General features: G+C 38.4%; 1 protein-coding gene across 3 annotated transcripts in view; it reads left to right on the forward strand.

Annotated features, from left to right (window-relative positions):
• Positions 1-23,628, forward strand: part of LOC126252082 (uncharacterized) — a 48,679-nt gene that overhangs the window by 23,617 nt on the left and 1,434 nt on the right. For 2 of the 3 annotated variants that reach the window (XR_007545827.1, XM_049952937.1), the window contains exon 3: positions 19,924-20,163. The exons of the other annotated variant lie outside the window; for it this stretch is intronic. Coding sequence is in view for 1 of the 2 variants with exons in the window: in XM_049952937.1 (XP_049808894.1) it covers positions 19,924-20,025 (102 nt within the window). In the remaining variant the exon portion in view is untranslated. Of the gene's footprint in view, positions 1-19,923; positions 20,164-23,628 lie in introns of those variants that run through there. 3 annotated transcript variants of the gene reach the window in all.

Here is a 23,628-nt window from a genome sequence, read left to right on the forward strand (position 1 = left end):
AATTATATTATTAAAATTACCAGATGTGAGACTACACTGAAAAAAATATCTGCTCCTTTAGTTGTATCAAATAGTACCATACATCTCCACCTGCAAGCTTAATATTTGTATGAGGACATTGATGTTTATCAAAAAGCAAATTCCTTCTCACTGTAAGACTAGAGACCTACCTGTACAATGCACATTGATATATCTTTCATTCTTCTGATAAATGTAAGTAGTAATATTACAAATTCCAAACCCGTAACATATAAGAATGGCACTGCATAAATATTGGCATCTTATCTTATAAACAGTTTACATACAATTTATAGGTAGATGAGCATCTAAAATTTAAAAGATTTTGTGCACAATTTTTGGTAGATATCAGAAAATTCCCAAATAGGAAATACTCATTTTACGTTTTTCATTTCATATACACACTTAACATTTTAAAACTTGCTTTACTGAATGAATTTACATTTAAATATTATTTCACACTATAGCAAAATCCAAATAGATGGTAAATTTTTAATTTACTTCATAAAATGATCAGCTTTTTCACATTCTTTACATTGGATTCAAGTCCGTTATAAAATATGCTCCCTGCATTTAAAGGATCTTTATCTGTTATTATATATCTTTCAGCTGGTCACCTTTCTTATTTAGCTGTTCGTGTGTTTATGGTACAGTGTACACTTCTAGTGAGCAGTGAGTCTCATGAATACCACAGCACATCTAGAAAAATTAATTCCAGCAGTAGTAGGAGACTACAAATAGCTGATAGAGGTTCTCTAAATGCAGAAGCATATTTTACAAAAGACTTGAACCCAATATAAATAACATAAAAGACATCACTTTAAAAAATTCTGTTTGGATGCTATAGAGTGAAACAATACTTACAGGCATATATTCCAGTTGGCCATCTCAATTGTCTAGCAGTTTGTATTGTTGTGTAGTGGTGTGGAGATCCCAAATTTGATTCTTGTTAATCACCTTAGCTTTTTCTGTGATGGAAAGGTCTTTACTATGGTACACTCAGTCAAATGAGGAGCTATTTAAATAGAAATAGCAAAACTGACACACAAGCCACCAAACTGGAAACATTTCAAAGGGCTTGCACTAGGTTGGGAGCCACATGACAACAGTGTATATATTGCTGATATTTTTAGAACTTTAAATTTATTTGTACTACTTTTCCACAGTCTAAGTTCCGCTCTCCCACATGAACTATGGAACTTGGGCAGCTTACATGCTTGACAGACAGAGATAGCTGAACCACAGGTGCAGCTACATTAGAGGATTACATCTAGAGATGCCAGAACGACGTATGGTTCCTGAAAAAAGATGACAGCCTTTTCAATCTCAATGAATGAGTATCTGATATTGTGATGTTGGCCAACATGCCCTTGCTACATTGGTACATCAAAGGCTGAAAGCATGAGGTAATGATAACTGTTACATTTCTTGAGGAAGTGCATCCCTGCTTTACAGTGTAATGATGATGGTATCCTTTTAGGTAGAACATTCCAGAGGTAAATTAATTCCTTGTTCATATATCTGGACAGGAGGATGTCTTCATCAGGAAATACAAAAGGGCATTCTGTGGGTCAGAGTATGGAATGTTGGATCCATTGATTGGATAGATAGCTTATAGAATTTAAAAAGAGAAGTAGGTAGATTGAAAAAGCTACATATAGTAGGAACTACTGAAGTGTAGTGGCAAGAAGAACAGTATTCCTCACCACCTGAGTGCAGGTTTCTTAACACAATATCATATAGGGATAATGGAGAAGTAGGTCCAGTAATGAACAAGGAAACAGAAATGTGTAGAAAGTGATGTGAATTGTCTCCTGATGTTTCAGGTTGCAGTATAACTCCTTGATTCTCCATGCTGCCTCTGAGCAAAAAAAAAGTGTGGGTATGGACACTCCTTGCAGTCATACAATCTGTGGTTGCTTATTGTAACTAATAAATCATCAAGTTGTGTGCATAAATAAATTGCATTTACACACATCATTTGGTGACCCCCAAGTTTTTGTATTACATGGCAGAATGGTCACATTGCATGCAGAAATAGTAAATAGTGTGCTGGACCAATTAAATGCATCATACATAAGTTTTCACATCAGAAGCTTCTGAAAACCATGTCATGTTATCAATAGCTACCATGACAAACACTGAATTACAGTGGCAAACATGACCCTTAGCCTGACTGTGGTAAAACCCCTGCCATTCTGATTGGATAATACAGTTCTGTGGTTTGCCCAACTTGAAAGCCAATTTATATTGGCTCACATCAACTTGGACAAAATAAATTAGTACATGGTGACTACACTTAATGAGCAAATGGGTACAGAAGTACAAGACATCTTAGCTTCACTGCCAAGTACTGAGAGATATACATCCGTCAAGCATGTGCTTGTAATGCGTGTGTCGCAGTTGAAGCCAAGTGACTTGAAAAACTGCTCTGCCCTTAAGAACTTGGCTATCATAGACCACCTCAACTCTTTTGTCATCTTTGCGTGATACCAGGCAGTGCAGTTTACAGTGATATTCTGAAGAATATATGCCTTTCACACTTACCTACAGATGCAAAGAAAATACTTACAGTTTGCAGTGGTGATCTCGATGCTCTCATCCAAACTGCTGACTGAATAATTGAGATGTATCCATCAATGGGCATTGTAATTGTCTCCACTGAAACAGACATTTATCTGGAAGCACAATTGGCTGAACAATTACTATGCTTCGCACATGCATGGCAACCACCTTCCAGCAGAAACAACCCAGGGAGAATATCTGCTGGTGTGTGTGTGTGTCATGGCATTAAATCAATGGTAATTATCTACATAATGTGGATGAATCTTCCAATTATACTTATGGCTACATCAGCTTACATCTAAATTTCAATCTTTGATGTGAATTCGTTTGGAGATTTGTTTAGCTGATGTGCTGTATCCGACTGTAGGAGTGGACTTCTATCTTTTTATAGTCTCCTCCCAGATCTTCCCAATGACCACCTGCTTGATTCTACAACAAAGTTGTCTACTCGTGGGCACCTATATCATGCTGACCATCCTGGCATAAAAGTGATTACAGGTGATTCACCATACAATAACCTACTTCATCAGTTCTCCACCATAACCAGTCTACCACCTTCTCCAACACTGGAAAGACACTCAATGGTAAACCACACTGTCACTACTCCAGGACCGCCAGTTCATTCATGGCCTTATCATCTGCATACAGAAAAATTAAGACAACAAAGCAAGAGTTCTCTTTTATATTAGCACAGGGGATTTGTTATCCTTCAAGTAGCAGCTGGGCATCTCCATTCCATATAGCTCCTAAGAAAAATAATGGATGGTGCCCACGTAGTGGCCACATTTTCTCCACCATAGATCTCGGGCCACACTTTTTACAATACATCAATTGCACCAGAAGATGTACCCAGATCTGCTGTTTGTACTCCATTTGGGCTTTACAAATCTGTACGAATGCCATTTGGACTGTGCTATGCTGCCCAGACTTTCGAATGCTTCATGGATGAAGTAACTAGGATTTAGATTTTTGTTGCATTTACATTGATGACCTGCTTGTAATATCATCTAGTGAGTCGGAGCATCTAGCACACCTGCAACAACTATTCAGTAGACTACACAGACATGGTTTAATGATTAATCCACAAAAATGTGTCTTCGGAGTGACAGAAGTAAAGTTCTTAGGATGCCTTATCAATGCACAAGTCATACTGCCACCTCAAGACAGTGGAAGCTATTTCTGTTTTCCCAGACCACTACAATATGAGAATTATGTCATTTATTGGGCTTGACCAATTTTTAAATGTCTCATGCATAATCATGCATTGTTGTCAGCACCTCTCAATGAAATGTAGACGGTTCGCTTAAACTTGGAGACACTGCAATGGACTGATGAAAGGAAAGCATCTTTGGCCAAAGTGGAAGCTGCTTTTGCAGAGACCATGTTGTTAGCTCATCCTCTTTTTGGTGCACCTCTCGTAGTTGTGGTAGGTGGATCACCAACTGCAATTAGAACTGTGTAACAACAGTGTGTGCAACATGACTGGCAACCTCCAGCTTTCTTTAGCAGTAAATTATCGCATTTGCAATCAAATTGGTCAACATACAATCATGAGCTCTATGTGGCATATGCCTCAAACAAAATATTCAGACACATGTTTGAGGGAAGACATTTTATGCTTCTCACGGACCGTAAGCCATTAGTGATCACTTTGTGGTAGAAGCCATACAAGGCATCACAGTGTCAGTTAAAACTTCTGCATTTCCATTCAGCATGATGATGGTGAGCAGAATGGACAAGCAGATGCACTGTCTAGTACTGATGCCATTGTGAAGGAACTTGACTTTGTAGCACCTGCCAATGCCCAGGAAGATGACAGTGAGTTGAAGGGATACCTTGATGCATCATCAGCATTACAGCTTTGATGCGTATGGGTATCAAGCTTGGATGTAGTGCTACAATGTGACATATCAGCACCAGAAGCACAACTGTTCATTACCACAGATTTTCGCAAAAAAGCAAGTTTGTCTCCTCAGAGCCTCTCTCATCCAGGTATAAGGGCTGCTGTACAACTGTTGAAGAAGGCATTTATCTGGTCAAAAACTGAGAAAGGCATTTGTTCACCAGCACAATGCTTGTCAGCATAATAAAGTAACTCGGCATGTAACAGCTCTGCTCGATATCTTTGCCCTACCAAGCTAATACTTCAAACATGTTCACAACAACATTATTGGGACCTTTACCACCATTAGAATGGTACTAATATTGCCTGACAGGAATTGACCATCTCTCTCATTGGCCTCATGTACATCCTATGAAAGACAGCAGCAGCAGCTTGAACCATGACCTTTTTTCTGTAAGTGGGTTCCACACTTTGTGTTTCTCTCCATGATCTGAGAAAACAATTTGAGTGATATCTCTTTAAAGATCTCTCTGCATTGCTTGGCATGAACTGTATTTGAACCTGTGCCTACCAACTTGCTGCTAATGGTCTTGTAGAATGGTCCATCAACAATTAAAGGCTTCATTCAGATGCCATTCATCTGAACATTGTACTGATAGCTTATCTGTTGTTTTATTAAGTTTGAGGACAGCCTTTAAAGCAGACCTCAACACAACAAAGCTGAATTATTGTATAGGCAGACACTTTGATTAGTGACATAGCAGACAATGTTATTGAAACCTCAGATTTTGCATAGCATCTTCATATACAGATCTGCAAGCTCCGTCCTGCCCCTAAGGAACATTCTACCCATGTGACCATTCATCTTCTGTAACTTAAACTCGTGCAAACAGGTTTTCGTCTCATGTGATTCTGTTCAAAAGCCTCTCTTAATCACCATATGATGGTCCACACACAGTATTGGTGTGCCACAACAAGATGTTTAATGTTGATATCAAAGGCACTTTCATCACCATATCCATCACCAGACTCAAGCCAAAGATGAGATGCTACCTATGTGTAGCTGCACAAGGACACTATACACATAGTCTTCCAGTGCCACCACCCATGCTTACAAGTGAATCTCAAGTCAATTCTTTTTGGACATTGTGTATATTTCAACATTTCAACTCCAAATATCATTGGAACTTTGGGGGGGGGGGGGGGGGGGGGAGTGATGTAGACAGTGAGACAGTGATGTGAATTGCCTGCTAACGTTTCATGTGTGCATTGTAAACTCTGATTCTCCGCACTGCCTCTGAGCTAAAAGAAAGTATAGATGTAGACACTCCCTGCAGACGTAACAATTTTTGGTTGCACTTGGTAATTAATTATTATGTTGTTATGTTGTGTGCATAAATAAATTGCATTTATGCATGACAAATGAAAGCTTGACAGGATGTGAAATCCATGATTACTGACCATTGTTCTAATATTTCCTATTGAAGTCTATTTTCACATTGGTATTTATAAAGATTACTAGTTTTGCTCAAATTTTAAATGTCTTCAGATCTGTTGAAAACAAATAAAAGACATTTCAAATATGATCTTACGTAACTGATCTGAAACACTGGTGTGATAAACATAAAAGTGTGTATGATATCAACTGTAGTTGCACAGCAACCCATCAGTTCTATGTGCTGAGTAAAGCCTCCATAAGTTGCAAAGACAACTACCATAAAAGCATGTGTGCATGCATGTTAGGTGTTGATCTTTATGTGTGACATCGGAGGATAATAAAGTCAGTGTGTTAAAACAAAGCAGTTACAAAGATAAAATAAAACTATAGTCAGTGTATAAAACTAAAATTAGAGAGGAGGAGAATTTTGCAATTCACATCTCTAACATATGAGGGTGGGCTGAAAATTAATGCCTCCATATTTTTTTCGTGAAAATTCTTAAAGCTTTTTAAATAAAACATGTGTTATTAACATTCTGCACCTTTATTCTTCATGTCTACATATTTGCAGCCCTGTGCTGCTAGAGGGCTCCAAATTGTGATGTACAACATGGTATTGTTTAATGTAACTATTATAGCATGCCATTTTCGATGCATCGACATAAAGTTTTGAATTCGGAGAGTTTGTCCACACATGGAGCACCCTTTCCTGCAGCAAGACAATGATAAACCACACAAGAGGGCTGTGACATCTGCAACAATAAAATGCCTCAGGTTCATTGTCATTGATCAGCATCCATACAATCCCAACTTGGCCCCATCCATTTTCATCTGTTTCCAAAACTTAAAGAACACCTCTGAGGACTTCCCTCTGGCACTGATAGAGCAATACAAACAGAGATGAGGTTGTAGCTCTGTCAACACAGTCAAACATTCTATCGTGATGGTATCTACAAATAAGTCTTTTGTTGGGAGAAATGTGTTTATGACAGGGTGGTGATGTTGAATGATAGTGCTGAGAAATAAATATGTAGACTTGAATAATAAAGATTTGGGTTGTTATTAATGTTTGTTTTATGTAAAAAGCTTTAAAGTTTTCAAATAAAAAAACAGTGGCATTACTTTTCAGCACATCCTTGTATTGTCTTCAGTCTCTTATATTAGTGTGCTTCTTTTGTGAATATTCCATCAGAGGGCATCATATTCATGGCACAGGAACATATACGACCTGTAGTTCAACCATGCTGGTGGGCTGATCTTTTAATCAGTGGGCTAGTACTACTGGCCAGATTAAACTGTTTCAGTAAGTACATGGTGGTATAAGAGGGGGTACCCAAAAGAAACCAAACTTATTATTTTTGTAACTTATTTATTCACATTTTAAGCAAAAGCTTTCAATCCTCTTCAGACTACTCTCCACTTGCACTAATATACTGTATAATATTTTATTCCATTTTTCAACACATTGTTTGAGGCACTGTCAAGCATTGCAAAAGATGAATTTAGTCATTTTTTTCTTCACCTCAGCAACATCAGCAAAAAGCTTTCCTTTCGTGTCTCTTTTCATTCCAGGAAATGAAAAGAAGTTGCACAGGCAAGGTCGGGTGAGTATGGGAGATGAGGAATGGACGTTATACCATTTTTGGTCAAGAACTGTTGTACTGGCAGGGCTGTGTGAGCAGGGGCATTGTCAGCCAACTGCCACAAATCAGGCCTCTTCTGCTGCATATTACTGTGCAGTCTTTCCAAACTTCCAAGTAGAAATCCTGGTTAACTATCTGTCCCTGTGTAACAAACTCTGAATGGATGACTCCTCTGTCATTTGACATACAAATCAGCAATGTCTTAATGACTGATTTCCCTTGACGAACTTTTGTGGGGAGAGGTGACCTTGAAGTCATCCACTACCTTGATGGTTGCTTTGATTTAGGATCTAAAGCAAAGCAACAAGTTTCATTACCTGTAGTAATTTTTGAGAAAAAAGTTCAAATCATTTTGGGACTCTTCCACATGACCTTCACTTTGTTCAGCAGTCAGCAGTTGTTGCACAAATTTGGCAGCCACTCTTTTCATTTGCAAATCTTCTGTCACAATTCACTGCTCTAACCTCCAAGTCACTCCCATCAGGTCCATAGTTTCTTCAGTGGTCCATTGTCAATCTTCATTGGTGACTGCATGAATGTTTTTCAACATATTCATGTGTTTGAGCTGTGAAAGGATGACTAGAAGAAGGTTTGTCATCAATTGACATTGCACCATTTCTTGAAATGAGAAAACCACTTAGACACTTGAGTTTTCATCTCAGCATTGTCCTTGTACACTGTCCTTAACATTTTAAAAGTTTTTGTTTCATTTTTTTCTGAGCAAAAAGCACTATTTAATCATGACATGCTATTCATGAAGATCAGCCATTGCAAAAATGACAATCACGCAAAACAGTTGTCACTATGTATTCAGCAAAAATTAGTCCCAACACTCTTCTGTGATGACACTTGGCTTACTCACTCTGGAATGTTCTCTCTATATGCTCCTAGCAGTAAAATGTATTACTAAAAAAGCTCTTACCACCAAAAAATTAGTGTGATTTCTTTTGGTGCGCCTTTGTATTTCTATAAGATGTCTTTACAAAGTTCAAAATCACTATGCATCTGAAAATCATTTTGTTCTTTGAGCAGTTTGTCTGGCTCCTTCAAATGAAGAACAGAAGCTTCAAGTTCCTTCAGTATATTAAAGAAATAGCTCTTGGGACTGGAACTATAAACTGTTTAAATATAATAATCTGTAAGACCAATGGAGGTCACATGTTTAAAATATGCAGAAAAATGATGTGTTCAGATAAAATATTATGCGAGAACCACTGCCACCCCACAGAGCATAAACGAGCTTACTTCAGTAGCATGATTTATAAACTTTTAAAACCGGTCTTAACTGAACTTGAAATGCATTATAGGTTAGACATCCACAAGCAAGTGGCAGTGACAAATGGCTGTAACATGAATAACATAACAAAAATTCATGAGAGAATCAAAAGTAAAATGCAACAATTTCCAAGAAACAAAACCATACAAATCAAGGACATGAAGTATTTTGCTTACATTTATAGGAAACATATCACAAAAAAAATAGCATGATGTTTTCATAAAACAGGCAGCATAGCATTTTGTACACAAGGTTCCATTAAAATGAGATTGAAAAATAAGATCGATGATTGTGCAGGAAAATTCAGCAGATAAGGAGTATATAAAATAAAATGTGCACAGAGCGATAAGTTTTACGTTGGACAGATAGGACCTAGTTCCCTTAATCGATTCAAGCAATATGTAGTCACAAATCAACAGCATAGTATTTTATACACAAGGTTACATTAAAATGAGATTGCAAAATAAGATTGATGACTGTGCAGAAAATTCAGCAGATAAGGAGTATATAAAATAAAATGTGCAGAGTGTGATAAATTTTATGTTGGACAGACCGGGCCCAGTTTCCATAATCGATTCAAACAATATGTAGTCACAAATAAAAAAACTGGATTCAGTAAACATATAATTCATGCAAAACATAATACACAAAATATAGAAGAGCAAATGGAAGTAACGCATACAGCCCCAAAGAATAGTTTCCTTAATATGCTGAAGGAACTCAGAATTTTCCCACATCACTTGAAGGAGCTAGACAAACTGCTCAATGAACAAAATGATTTTCAGATGGATAGCTTTTCTGAACTATGGAAATACAGCCTACAGACACATTTTACCAGGTATGTGCTCAACAAGTTGTGCCTCTATGATGTTTACTGATGATTGACCAGCCCAGCAATAATGATACCAGCCTAGCAGCAGAGCTCAAGTTCAAGCTGTACATGTTCATGAGCCATGAAAAGCAATGCTTTCTAGCAGAATACTTACAAAATAAGTGCACAGACAAAATGTGTGTGAGATGTGAGCTGCAAGATTCTCTTCCTTTCTAGTTTTAGTTTTAAACACAGTTTTATCATGTTTTTTAACTGTTTTGTTTTAACACAATGATTTTATCATCTTGATGTACCACATATACAGAACGAACCTCCTGACACAGTTAACCACACTTCTTTATAATTCCTGACTTTCTAGTGAATGCACATTAGTGATTTTGGAGGCTGTGTACAGCACACAAAACTGAAGGGTTGCTCTGGAACTACCATTGGTACTGTGTACACTTTCATATTTATCACATGTGTGTTTCACATTAGTTATGTCAGATCAAACTTAGCATAACTTTTATGTTTTTCAACAGATTTGAAGGTGTTTGTAATTTGGGAAAACTTGTAATCATTCTAAAGAAAGATGTGACAATGGACTACAATAAGATTATCAGAAGAAAATAGGAATGCGGGTAAATTACTTTGAACAGAATAGTAAATGTATTATCATAGCCAAGACAGACTGAAAACCACAATCCACCACAGTGATAAAAGTATATGTGCATACTTGCTCCATGGACAATGAAGAGACTGAAAAAAATGTATGATGAGATGAAAGAAAATTTTCAGTACATTAAGGGAAACGAAAATTTAATTATGATGAGAGGCTGAAATTTGAATTACAGAGGCTGTGGAATGAAAAGGGATGTCACATAGTACAATTTTTCATAAAGCACAATTTACTCATTGTTTTAAGAATAATGAAAAATGGTTGTGCACACAGAAGAGATCTGAAAATAACAGAATGTTTCAGATAGATAATGTAATAGTAAGGTAAAGATTTATAACCAATATTTTAAAGTGCAGCATGCTTACAAGAACAGTTGTGGACTCTGACCATAATTTATTGATTATGGACTGCAGATTAAAACTGGAGAAATTAGAGAAACACAGGGAATAATGGAGATGGAAGTTTTATAAGCTGAAGCAACTAGAAGTGGTTGAGAATTTGAAAAGGAGCATTAGACAACAACACTGCTCCTGCCAAATATATAAGGGGCATTCAAATAAAACCAGATCACTAGTGTAAAGTAATGGTAATGGTAATGATTTTATTAAGTCAAAAACGTAGTTATACACAGCACACATACTCAAAAATAGTGGCCAAAACTGTTGGCACATTTATCCGATTGCAACACTAGCTGGTCGAATCCACCCTTGAAGAAGCTAATAGTCCGCTGTTGGATCCAGGCCTGGACCCAGTCACACACTTCGTCATCTGTTGCCAATCGATGTCCACGAATGGCTTGTTTGAGAGGTCCATATGTATGAAAGTCACACGGTGAAAGATCGGGACTGTATGGTGGATCTTTCAGCATTTCCCACAATAACTGCTGCAATGTCGTGTTCACCGCATTGGCCAGGTGTCGACGGGCATTATCATGCAGGAGGATAATGCCATTGGACAGCGTGCCTTGGTGTTTCAACTTGATGGCTCATCTAAGGTTCTGTAAAGTGGCTTGATAATGCTGGGAATTGATGGTGGTACGTTGTTCCAGGAATTCGGCAAGCAGTGGGCCCTTGTGGCCAAAAAAGAAGGACATCATGACCTTACCAGAACTGGTGTGCATGACCTTTGATTTCTTTGGAGGTGGTGAAGTCGAATGTTTCCACTGCTTGCTCTGACGCTTGCTTTCTTGTTCAAAATGGTGACACCATGTTTCACCACCTGTGACAATATGTGACAGAAAATCATATTCCTCCTCATGATAACATTGCAGACGACTCAAAGACAGTGCCATTCGAATATTGTGCTGTTCGGCGGTCAGTTGGTGGGGAAACCACTGAACACAGATGTTTCAAAGTTCAAGTGTTGATGCATTATGGTGTTGGAAGTGCCCACACTAATACCCATTAACTGATGGATCTCATCCACAGTGATTTGTGGTTGTCCAAGACTAAAGCATTCACTTCCACAAACCATTTCCAGTGTGATGATATGATGAGCCTGTCCAGGATGAGCATCTTCTTCCAGGGACTCGCACCCCTAAAGGAATCATTTGCACCATTCCACAACACTTCAGTGACTGAGACTCTACTCAACATACACAGCATTCATCCATCGATACATTCAAGGCCTTCAACTCCCTCCATCGCCAAAAATCAAATCACTCCTTGTTGTTCCTGCTTACTCGCCTGCATGTTTGGTAGTGGACTATAACTTGTGTGACCACCTTCTCTTCAGTGTGAAACAACACTGACACTATGCAACATCAAATGGTGTGCATGTGTCAGTCTCTCTACTAATAGATGGCGCCACTATACCCGCAGTTACATGGTGCCACCTTACGTATAAGGCAAAGGTAGATGCACTGAGCAGGTTTCATTTGAATGAACCTTATAAGAGAAATGCCTAAACCATATCCTCACCCTCCTTGGGTGAAGTCCAGGATATTATGGGCATCTCCATTTGTGTAGATTATAATACAGCTGATTCAGGAAATTAGCAGAAATGATCCTAATTGAGGAACAACCTAATGCATTTTAGTAGCACTATTCTGCTGCAGTTCATATACTGCTGCATGCTTAAAATTTACATGGTAATTCTTAAAAAGTAACACATGTATGAACTGTAAGGGTGAATGCCTATTTTATAGTGAAAATTATGTTGTTGAATATTACAAATTTTGTTTGCTATTGCTGAATCTATATGACTGGATGATTCATAGAAAGAGCATTTAACAGAATATTTTTATTATTTTTTCAACTTGCGAGGATTTCCAATTTATATTTATGTCTGTGCTGAGTGCCCATAAGCCCCAACACACCACCATATTTATGTCTGTGGGCTAATTCTTAAAAACTTGTGCATCAGACTACATAATTTCATTATTAATCATCATGTAAAGGTTCACCATAAATGGAAATCAATAGTGTGCTTCTGGGAGTTCTGTCCAGTTGTTATCTCCATTTTATGCACAATATTTGAGTGACTGACCTAGTCATCTTCTTCAGACTGATTGGGGTCCAGGAAATGAGTACATAGAAATGTGAAGCTTCCAGAAACTTAAAAAGACAGCTGGGTTGGTCATCGAAACATAGCGTATAAAATTTTATTTATTAATTTTATTTACTCATCAAGTTCTGTAAGACCAAATTGAGGAGCAAATCTCCGAGGTCATGAAACGTGTCAGTACATGAAATTACAACATAAATATAATAACAGATAAAAATAAATGTTCATGAACCTTAAAAAAGTCAGTCCATAAGTTTAAGTAAATGCTATCAGCAATACAATAAAAATCATCTAATTTTTCAAGGAACTCCTCGACAGAATAGAAGGAGTGACCGATGAGGAAACTCATCAGTTTCAATTTGAAAGCAAGTGGATTACTGCTAAGATTTTTGAATTCGAGTGGCAGCTTATTGAAAATGGATGCAGCAGTATACTGCACATCTTTTTGCACTAGTGTTAAGGAAGTCCAATCCAAATGCAGGTTTGATTTCTGCCAAGTATTAACCTAGTGAAAACTACTGATTCTAGGGAATAAACTAATATTGGTAACAGGAAATGACAATAAGGAATATACGTATTGAGAGGCCAATGTCAAAATACCCAGACTCGTGAACAGAGGTCGACAAGAGGTTCATGAACTAAAACCACTTATTGCCCGAACCACAGGTTTCTGAGCTAAAAATATCCTTCTAGAATGAGAAGGGTTTCCCCAAAATATAATACCATATGACAATAGCGAATGAAAATAAGCAAAGTAGACTAATTTTCATGTCGAACGACCACTCACTTCTGATACCATTCAAATAGTAAAAATGGCAGTATTAAGTCTTTGAACAAGATCCTGAACATGGGCTTTCCACGACAGCTTACTATCTATCTGAACACCTAGAAATTTGAACTGTTCAGTTTCACTAATCATATGCCCATTCTGTGAATTTAAAATGTCAAGTTTTGTTGAATTGTGTGTTAGAAATCTTAAAAACTGAGTCTTACTTTGATTTAGCGTTAGTTTATTTTCTACAAGCCATGAACTGAGGTCATGTACTGCACTATTTGAAACTGAGCCAATGTTGCACACAACATCCTTTACTACCAAGCAAGCTAGTGTCATCAGCAAACAGAAATATTTTAGAGTTGCCCGTAATACTAGAGGGCATATCATTTATATAAATAAGGAACAGGAGTGGCCCCGACACTGATCCCTGGGACACCCCCCCACTTGACAGTACCCCACTCAGACCCCACATCACTGCCGTTATCAACATTGTGAATAATGTCCTTTTGCTGTCTGTTACTAAAGTAAGAGGTGAACCAATTGTGAGCTACTCCCTGTATTCCGTAAAGGCCCAACTTCTGGAGCAATATTTTGTGATCAACACAATCAATTGCCTTAGTTAAATCAAAAAAATATGCCAAGCATTCAAAACCTTTTGTTTAACCCATCCAGTACCTCACAGAGAAATGAATATAGCATTTTCAGTTGCTAAACGACTTTTAAAGCCGAACTGTACATTTGATAGCAAATCGTGTGATATAAAATGATCAATTATCCTTACATACATGGCCTTTTCAATAACTTTTGGAAACACTGATGGCATAGAAATAGGTCTAAAATTATCTACATTATCCCTTTCTCCCTTTTTATAAAGCGGCTCTACTACTGAATACTTCAATCGCTCAGGAAACTGACCGTTCCTAAAGGAATAATTACAAATATGGCTAAATACAGGGGTAACATGTGTAGCACAGTACTTTAATATTCTGCTAGACACTCCATCATAACCATGAGAGTCCTTAGTCTTCAGTGATTTAATTATTGACTCAATCTCCCTCTTGTCTGTATCACAGAGGAGTATTTCAGACATCAATCTCGGAAAGGCATTTGCCAAGAAAGTTATACGAGTTCCTGTAGAAACTAAATTTTTATTTAATTCACCAGCAATGCTCAGAAAATGATTGTTAAATATTGTACATATATCTGATTTACCAGTAACAGAAATATTTTTACTGTGAACTGACTTTATATCATCGACCATGTGCTGCTGACCGGACACTTCCTTCACAACTGACCATATGGTTTTAATTTTATCCAGTGAATTAACTATTCTATTTGCATACCACATACTCTTTGCCTTCCTGATAACCTTTTTAAGCACCTTACAATACTGTTTGTTGTGGGCTACTGTAGCTTGATTGTGACTACTTCTAACATTTTGATATAATTCCCGCTTTGTTCTACATGATATCCTTATCCTACTAGTCAGCCACTTGGGCTGCCCGTTACTGCTAGTACCCCATTTAGAATGTTCTAATGGAAAGCAACTCTCAAAGAGCATGAGAAATGTGTTAAGGAAAGCATTGTATTTATCATCTATGTTATCGGCACTATAAACATCCTGCCACTATTGTTCCTTGACAAGGTTTAAAAAACTTTCTATTGTTGTTGGATTAACTTTCCTACATAGTTTGTAATTAAATATGACATTGATTTGAGTACAAATGCCTTTTAGTGTTAAAATTTGTGCATCGTGGTCTGAAAGGCCATTCACACTTTTACTAACAGAATGCCCATCTAGTAATGAAGAATGAATAAAAATATTGTCTATGGCTGTGCTACTGTTCCCCTGCACCCTAGTAGGAAAAAACACAGTTTGCATCAGATCATATGAATTTAGGAGATCTACCAACATCCTTTTTCTTGCACCATCATATACAAAATTTATATTGAAGTCACCACAAATAACTAGTTTCTGGTACTTCCTACAAAGTGAATCAAGAACCCTCTCTAGCTTGAGCAGAAATGCTCTGAAGTCAGAGTTAGGGGACCTATAAACAACAACAATTAGAAGCTTGGTTTCACTAAATTCAACTACCGCTGCACAACATTCAAATATCTGCTCAGTGCAGTGTCATGATACGTCTATGGACTCAAAAGGAATACTGTTTTTTACATACAGAGCCACTCCCCCACCCCGCAAGGAACTCCTTGAGAAACAGCCAGCTAATCTGTAGCCTGGTAAAGGAAGCCTCTGAATTGTCAGATTATTTAAGTGGTGCTCTGATATACCAATAATTTCATAGTCAACATCTATAAGCAGTTAACTAACTTTATCTCTAATACCTCTTATATTTTGATGAAATATGCTAATTCCTTCTCTACTTGGAAACATTACATCCTCAGAAGGTGCGCCCTTAGTTAGAGGGACTTCCTTTAAGCAGGTATGCCTATCAGCTGACTTCAATCTAAAAAAGGTGCATCTCTAACACCAACTACTATAGGAATTTTTCCACGAGTGACACCACCACCACCACCACCACCACCACCACCCACCACACTGTCACCTATAAGCTTTGCCAGCATCCCATGTCCATACCAATTGAGGTGCAGGCCATGCCTAGTGAAACCCGATCTACTGATAGACCCAACTGGCACCACTGAGATGTGACCCATGCCCTCTGCCATCAGCGCCCTCCCCAGCCCCACGATAACGCACCCTATGGCTGCATAAAGATGAGGTTGATCATGATGCTGAAACAGTTGCACGAAGTGCACATTAGTGCCACCAGTTTGAGCAGCTATCTTTACCAGGTTACCACCTACATCATATTCCCCGTCCCTATAGAGATTGTTCCCTGCTCCACCGACTATCACTACCTGATCCTCCTTCGTAAAATTCTTACATAACTCCCCTATGCTGTCAGTCACCTGAGCCAACCCTGCACTAGGCTTCACAATGCTGGTGACCTGGTACTCAGTCCCCAACACTTCCTGCAACTGCTGGCCCACACCTCTACCATGAGAACTACCTAGCAGCAGAACCTTCATCTTTCTGCTAGACTTTGCAACTAACCTAGGCCTCCTAATTGCTGAGGACTGCTGCAAGTTACCTACGTCTACGGCTACACGAGGCTCCTCTCCACTCAACTCTGACAGTTGGTCGTATCTAATGCATGTATGCAAAGTAAAACTGTCTGAATACCTCCTCTTCCTAGCTACCTTCTTGCCAACTGCCAGTTCCCATTCCCCACCACCCTTCACCCTCCTCAACCTATCTAGTTCCTCCTTTGCGCATTGTAACTGCACCATGAAGGGCACAGATCTTATGCTCCTGCTCCTCTATCTACTTATTTCTACTACAGATTCTGCATTCCCAGGAGAGGATCTCACTAAAATGACCACTGGCTTCCCCACTGCATCCCCCCCCCCCCCCCCCCCCAGTGAAAATACTTTGAACAAATCCCACACCATAACCCACTACTCACAAACCTATGACAAAGCCCATACTTCTCACTCATGGTAAAATTTTACGGTTACTGAAAAAACTATAAGTCTACGTTACTTAAGTTCAGTTCCACCAGTAGAACTATTTAAGAACTAACAATAACGGTCTCGAAATTCTCTGCCTATTAAGAAAGCAACTACTCGTATTAATACTGCTACACCACAGCTAATACCAATGCCAACAAAATTTCACAAAAATATTAGCTAAAACCAAAAAATTAAAACGGCCACTGGAACACCAAGTGAAGTTAAAACACTGAATGAAAATTTTAATGAAATGTTTCACTAGAAACAATAATAAATGTCAGTTGAAAACTAAAGCACAAAATTCACTAAATGACTTCGACACACAGAAAACTCTAAAAAACACAGCGAGGGAACGATTACAGAAGTTTATTAAGTCATTATTTCGGCACAAACAGCTGAAAAACATTAAATTTAATAACTGTATTACAGAGCACAAATAAGGTTGTCAGTACTTAGCTTTAAAACCGCTACAGCTGCAGTGCATACCACAAAATGTAAACACACTACTGAGCAATAACTCTGCCAAAAACCCAGAAGCACACGATTAAACAATCACATTGAGAAAACCTGAGAGATCACGTAAATAGAAATAATTTTGTGTCTTATATTGTGGTTGTGCACATCACAATTCCTTCAAAATTGATTTGTTTTATGAACATTAGGCTGTGATCAAAGGAATATTTCTCTGCCCGATACTTCATCTGCCAATGGTGGAGAGAATATCGAAGGGATAAATGTGCCTTGAACTATGGGCTACTTCAGAGAAATATGCCTCTGGCCATGACCTAATCACCTTAAAACAAATATCATCAAAAATGAGTTTATGTCAGAGCTTCAGTAGTAACTTAAATCAAAGGAAATATGTGTTATAAACTAAAGAAATTCTTTGTTTTCTGTGTTTACAGATGCATAATTTTCAGTTACTTAATATTTGTTAAATATAGTTCAGGCTTACTGCTGAGTGCTTGTCAATTTTAGTCACAATGAAGTATCACATTCTGCCTGAAAACCTCACATTTTTGTTTGACAACTAGTTCTATGATATGATAGAAAGTGTTTTGTCCCTACAGTTGCAAATGTACTAAGCAAAACATTATGTGGCAACAAAGCTGGAAATCAGTTTTGATGAGGTGACTTGATACAGCTGTCAGGAATTTGAACAATTGCATGTCTGCATCATGTGTACTGGTTTTGGTCATAGCAAACATTTCACAGCAAGATAATATCAACAGAAACAAATGAACAATGCACACACAGGTTAAAACAAGTAAGTTGTCAAGTTGATTAACATGAACATAAGGGAGTACAATCCAATGGAAAATTGAGTTGCATATCCGTATGAAGTACAGCTGTTTTGTTAGTATTCTCACATGTTTACTTTATCAAATTGGCAACTTATTTTTGTCATCCTGTGCGTACATTGTTCATTTATTTCAGTTGATACAGCCTTCTTGTGAAGAATGTTAGAAAATACCCTGATCAGCCAGAACATTATGACCACCTACCTAACAGCTGGTATGTCCACCGCTGGCACAAATAACAGCAGTGATGCATCATGGCATGTAAGCAATGAGCCCTTGGTAGGTCACGAAGGGAGCCAGCACCTCATATGCTCACCTAACTCGTGCAAATCTCGGGGAGGGGGGTGATGAGCCCTGACACCCCATTCAATCACATCCCAGATGTGTTTGATCAGGTTCATATCTGGCAAGTTGGGAGGGGGGGGGGGGGGGGGGCAGCACATCAATTGGAACTCACCACCATGTTCCTCAAACCACTACATCATACTCATACTCATGCTCTTGTGACATGGTGCATTATCTTGCTGAAAAATGCCAGGAACATGATCATCATGAAGGGGTGTATGTGGTCTGCAACCAGTGTACAATACTCTGTGGTCATCATGGTGACTTGCACAAGCTCCACGGGACCCATAGATTTCTAGGTGAATGTTTATCTGAGCACAATAGAGCTGCTGCCATCTTGTCTCCATCCCAAAATACAGGTGTCAAAGAGATGTTCCCGAGGAAGATGATGGATTTGCACCCTCCCATCGGAATCATGAATAAAGTATTGGGATTCATAAGACCACACAGTGCCCTGCCACTGCACCAACATCCAGTGCCAATGGTCATGTCCCCTTCAGTCACAGTTGCCAATGTCATGGCATTATCGTTTGCATATGCATGGATCGTTGATGGTGGAAGCCTGTCGTTAGGAGTGTTTCATGCACTGTGTGTTCAGAGACACTTGTACTCTGTCCAGCATTACAGTTTGATGTTAGTTTGACCATAGTTTGCTGTCTATCCTGGTTTATCAGTCTGCCCACCCTACAACATTTGACATCTGTAATTGGGGATGCCCACCCAACCCTACAGTGTCTGGACATGATTTCAGCTTGGTTTTGCCATGTGTTGAAGACACTCACCACATCACACCTTGAATGCCTGATAAGTTTTGTAGTATCTGAAATCCTCATGTCGAGCCTCTGGACCATCACAATCTGTCCTCGTTCAAACTCAAATAGATCACATGCCTTCCCCATTCTACACACACAGAAAGCTCACTCAGTGGTACTACATGCACCCTGCTTGTGTCTGACTAGCAGTCATTTCCTCACCAGGTGATGCTGCTATCACCTGGATCACTTTATATCGATAATAGGTCAGTGGTCATAATGTTCTGGCTGATCAGTGTAAATAATAAATTTTTGCATCCGAGACAATCAAGCAACTCTTCAAAGCTGATAAAACCTTAAATTTTTATTTAATAAATTCATTAGTCATTCAGAAAATGGCATAACTAGCAACTAAATGCCTAAATAATGTTGTTTCAGTTATCCCACTTGGAGAATTTATTGGAACTAAAAAATCAGCGCATAAATGAATTATCAACAGAGTTGCAGCATTATCAACAAGAAACAGAGCACACAGCTTAATGGACATGTGATGTGGAGAACAAATTTTATCAGAAGCAGAAGAATATTTGATGTTTCTGAAATAAAAGAAATACATATAATTAAGATGTCGTTCATGAATTACTTTGTTAATCGATATCTTTTTCAAAATTTCAATATAAACATCACGTTTAGGTGAAGCTTTGTAGTTACTTTATTGTGTTTCTAGCTAAAATGATTTGAATATACATCCAAAAATATATCTTCCATTGAAAAGTTACCATAAGATAAATTAAAAGAATTGACATACAATATGTGTCATTATTATAAGCCAGAGTTAACTTTTCAAACTATATCGATCTATTACAAAGATGTGCAAACTGTATTTAATTGTTAATCATTATGTTTTGACACCTCACTCAAAACTGGACATGTTAGTGGACAATCTAAATTTTAAATATTCTTTTATCACTCCATATAATTCTGTCTTTGAAGACCCAGTAATGAAATACAATCGGCTTGAAACTGAGCAGGTGTGGTGGTATATTGGAAAATGTATTAATTAATACCACCTTACTATCATTGTAACAGGGAGAGAACTATTATGTCAACAAAATCTAAACATGAATGGGCCAGAATTGTATCAGTTAAATGTCAGTGGCCAGTTACTTGAGTGCACAGGTACTATGCTATCAATTAACCATGTGGACAGCGTGCCAAGGAGCATCTCACATTTGTAAGATGCCACAAGTGCCACAACCCTGACATTTTACCATGTCATTGATCTGGCACTCAAAAATAGTCATTATCTTCTGCTCTCATAATTTCTCACTGTAGTTATTAGATAGTTATCTTAATAAATCAAGGTGGCTTGGAAAGTGGGAGTGGTTAGTCAAATAAAGAGATTGGAACTGCAATAAACCATTCAGTATAACTGAGAAGCACTTCATCCTCTTCTAATATGCAGTTTACATCACCAGTGATACTTGTAGTCATGTTTGGCACCTATGGTTTAAGATGAGAGTGTTACACTGTAAAGTCGAGTGCCAGTATGCAAGTCAGTAATGACAGAAAACAGATGGCTGTGAGAAGATGTCAGCCAATTGCACACTGGCTGGCATCTCTCCAGGGTGACAAACAAAAGCAGCAACCCCTATGGGAAGAGGGCATAAGTGCTGTGAGTGTCTCTTATGGTGTTTTTTCTATTCAGTGTTCTCAGGGAGCGTTGCAGAAATTTTCTTTGCTTGTGTGCTTATTGCTTGCCTTGTCTTTTTATCACATTTACCTAGCTCTGGGTGCCATACTACCTTTCCGCTAGTTTAATGGTAAAGAAGAGGAATGGCTTGAGTGGTTGTAGCAGTTTGAAACCCATACCATTGCTCACAAAGTGTCAGGTACTGTGAAACTACATTACTTTTTGTCAGCGGTAGGAAGTGCAGTCTTTCGCCTCATTCAGAAATTGTTCCCTAATGCAACTCCTAGTGAACTTTCCTACAATCAGGTCATAGATTCTCTCACTTAACTATCATGACCAACAGGTGTATGTGGTGGCAGCTAGGTACCAATTCTTTCCTTACAAGAATAGGTCAGAACAAACTTATCGTAAATGGGTAAGAGATTTGCAGGGTATGACAAGGAAATGCAAATTCAAATGTGTTTGTGGTGCTTTATATTCAGATGTTATGTTGCATGATTCAATTGTGTACAATGTAACTGATGTTAAACTTAGAGAACAGATTTCGAAACAGTAGTCCAATTCATCATTTCAGCATTTAGTGTAAATACCAGATCAGCATTATTCAAGCGCACATTTAAGCAGCCACCAATTTGTCTCTTGTTTATGACTGGCTCAGTAGACAGCAATAGCATGCATGCGCCATGCCGTATAAACAGTTCTCCACACCGTATAAGCAGTTCTCTAAACAGGTGAACAGAATTAAGTCAGGCCCTTGGTGCTATTAATAGCACAAACACCAAGATTGCCCATCCAGACAAGCAGAGTGTTACACTTGTGGCACGAAAGGTCATGTACAATACCTATGTTTGCAATGGAACAAACATAAGAATTCTGCCCACTCTCACAAATCTAATCGCAAAGCCCATGTAATCAATGCAGAACATTCACAACATGCTGCAGGCATTCACAACATTAGCAAGCAAACAGTTTCTTCAGTGCAACCTTTAGTTCACATTCACCTTTGTGTTGACTTCAAGTCTACTGTCAACCCACAAACTGTGATTGATACTTATCCATTGCCATGCCCAGAGGAGCTCATGGACAGATTAGGTGCTGGTCCTACTTTTCAAAAATTGATTTGTGTGTGTCACATATCTTCAAATACCACTAGAGGAAGAATCTCAAGCCAAGTGTGTTGTGAATACTCATTTGGGATTGTTTAAATACCTGTGGTTACCGTTTGGTAGTGCTTCTGCACCCACCATTTTCCAACGGTATTTGGAACAGCTGACTGCTCAGGCACCAAACTGTTCAAACTATTTGTATGATATTGTCAAAGCGAGTTGTACACCTGAAGAACACAATGCAAATTTGCGCACTTTGTTTTGTGTTTTATCTGATGCAGGACTAAAGTGTAGACTGGACAAGGGTAAGTTTTTGAAATCTGAGTTGCAGTATCTTGGTCATGTCATAAACAGTCAAGGTGTACATCCTCTTCAGTCACATGACTTGCCAGTTCTTTGCAATGTCACAGAAGTGCAGTCAGTCTTAGGGAAAATGAACTATTATATTCGGTTCATACCGAATGCTGCACAAATAACAGCTCCATTGCATTGTTTGCATCACAGGAATATACCCTTTGTTTGGACAGATGAGTGCCAAGAAGCTTTTCATAAACTTAAAGATGCATTTCTCAGTAATCAATGCTTGGTTCACTTTGATCCTGATAAACCCATTGTGTTGCAAGCCGATGCTTCCTCTTATGGAATTGATGCAGTGCTTTTGCACAGATTTGGTGATAATAACAGGCCTATTGTTTTTGTGTCAGTAGTGTTGTCCAAAGCTCAGTGTAATTATTCACAAATAGAGAAAGAGGCAATGGCTATTGTGTATGTTGTCAGCAAATTCTGCCATTATTCTTATGGCAGAAAATTCTACTTAATAACAGATCACAAGCCATTGCCATTCTTGTTTCATGCGATGAAGCCAGTTCCTGTATGTACTGCCTAGATGCACTTTCATGTCTTCTTATTGGCTCTAATACAGACTTCGATGCTTTTGTTCCATCTTGTTGTCACATCGATGCTAAGGATTCTGAATTCCATCGATCCTCTCCTCTGAATTGTTGGAAAATTGCACAGGCCATGGAAGCTGATTCAGATTTGAACATTTTGCTAAAATACATTCGCACATCTTAGCCTCACTCATTGTGTAGCATAAAGAAATCTGTTGTGCACCGATACTTTGCACATCAGCACAGCCCTGCTATACAGCAAGGTGTGTTTCTTGTTCAAAGTGACAGTGGACAGTTGTGTGTTGATCCCCAAAGCATTGCAAAAAGAAATGTTGCAATTACAACACCAAGGACACTGGGGGATTGTTTGTACTAAACAGTTAGCACATCAACACTGAACTTGACAGGGATTGGACACCAGAATAGAACTGATCATGTTACAGAGTCACGCATG

Source organism: Schistocerca nitens, chromosome 4 (genome assembly GCF_023898315.1).
Source record: "Schistocerca nitens isolate TAMUIC-IGC-003100 chromosome 4, iqSchNite1.1, whole genome shotgun sequence".
In the NCBI taxonomy this organism is placed as follows: Eukaryota; Metazoa; Arthropoda; class Insecta; order Orthoptera; family Acrididae; genus Schistocerca; species Schistocerca nitens.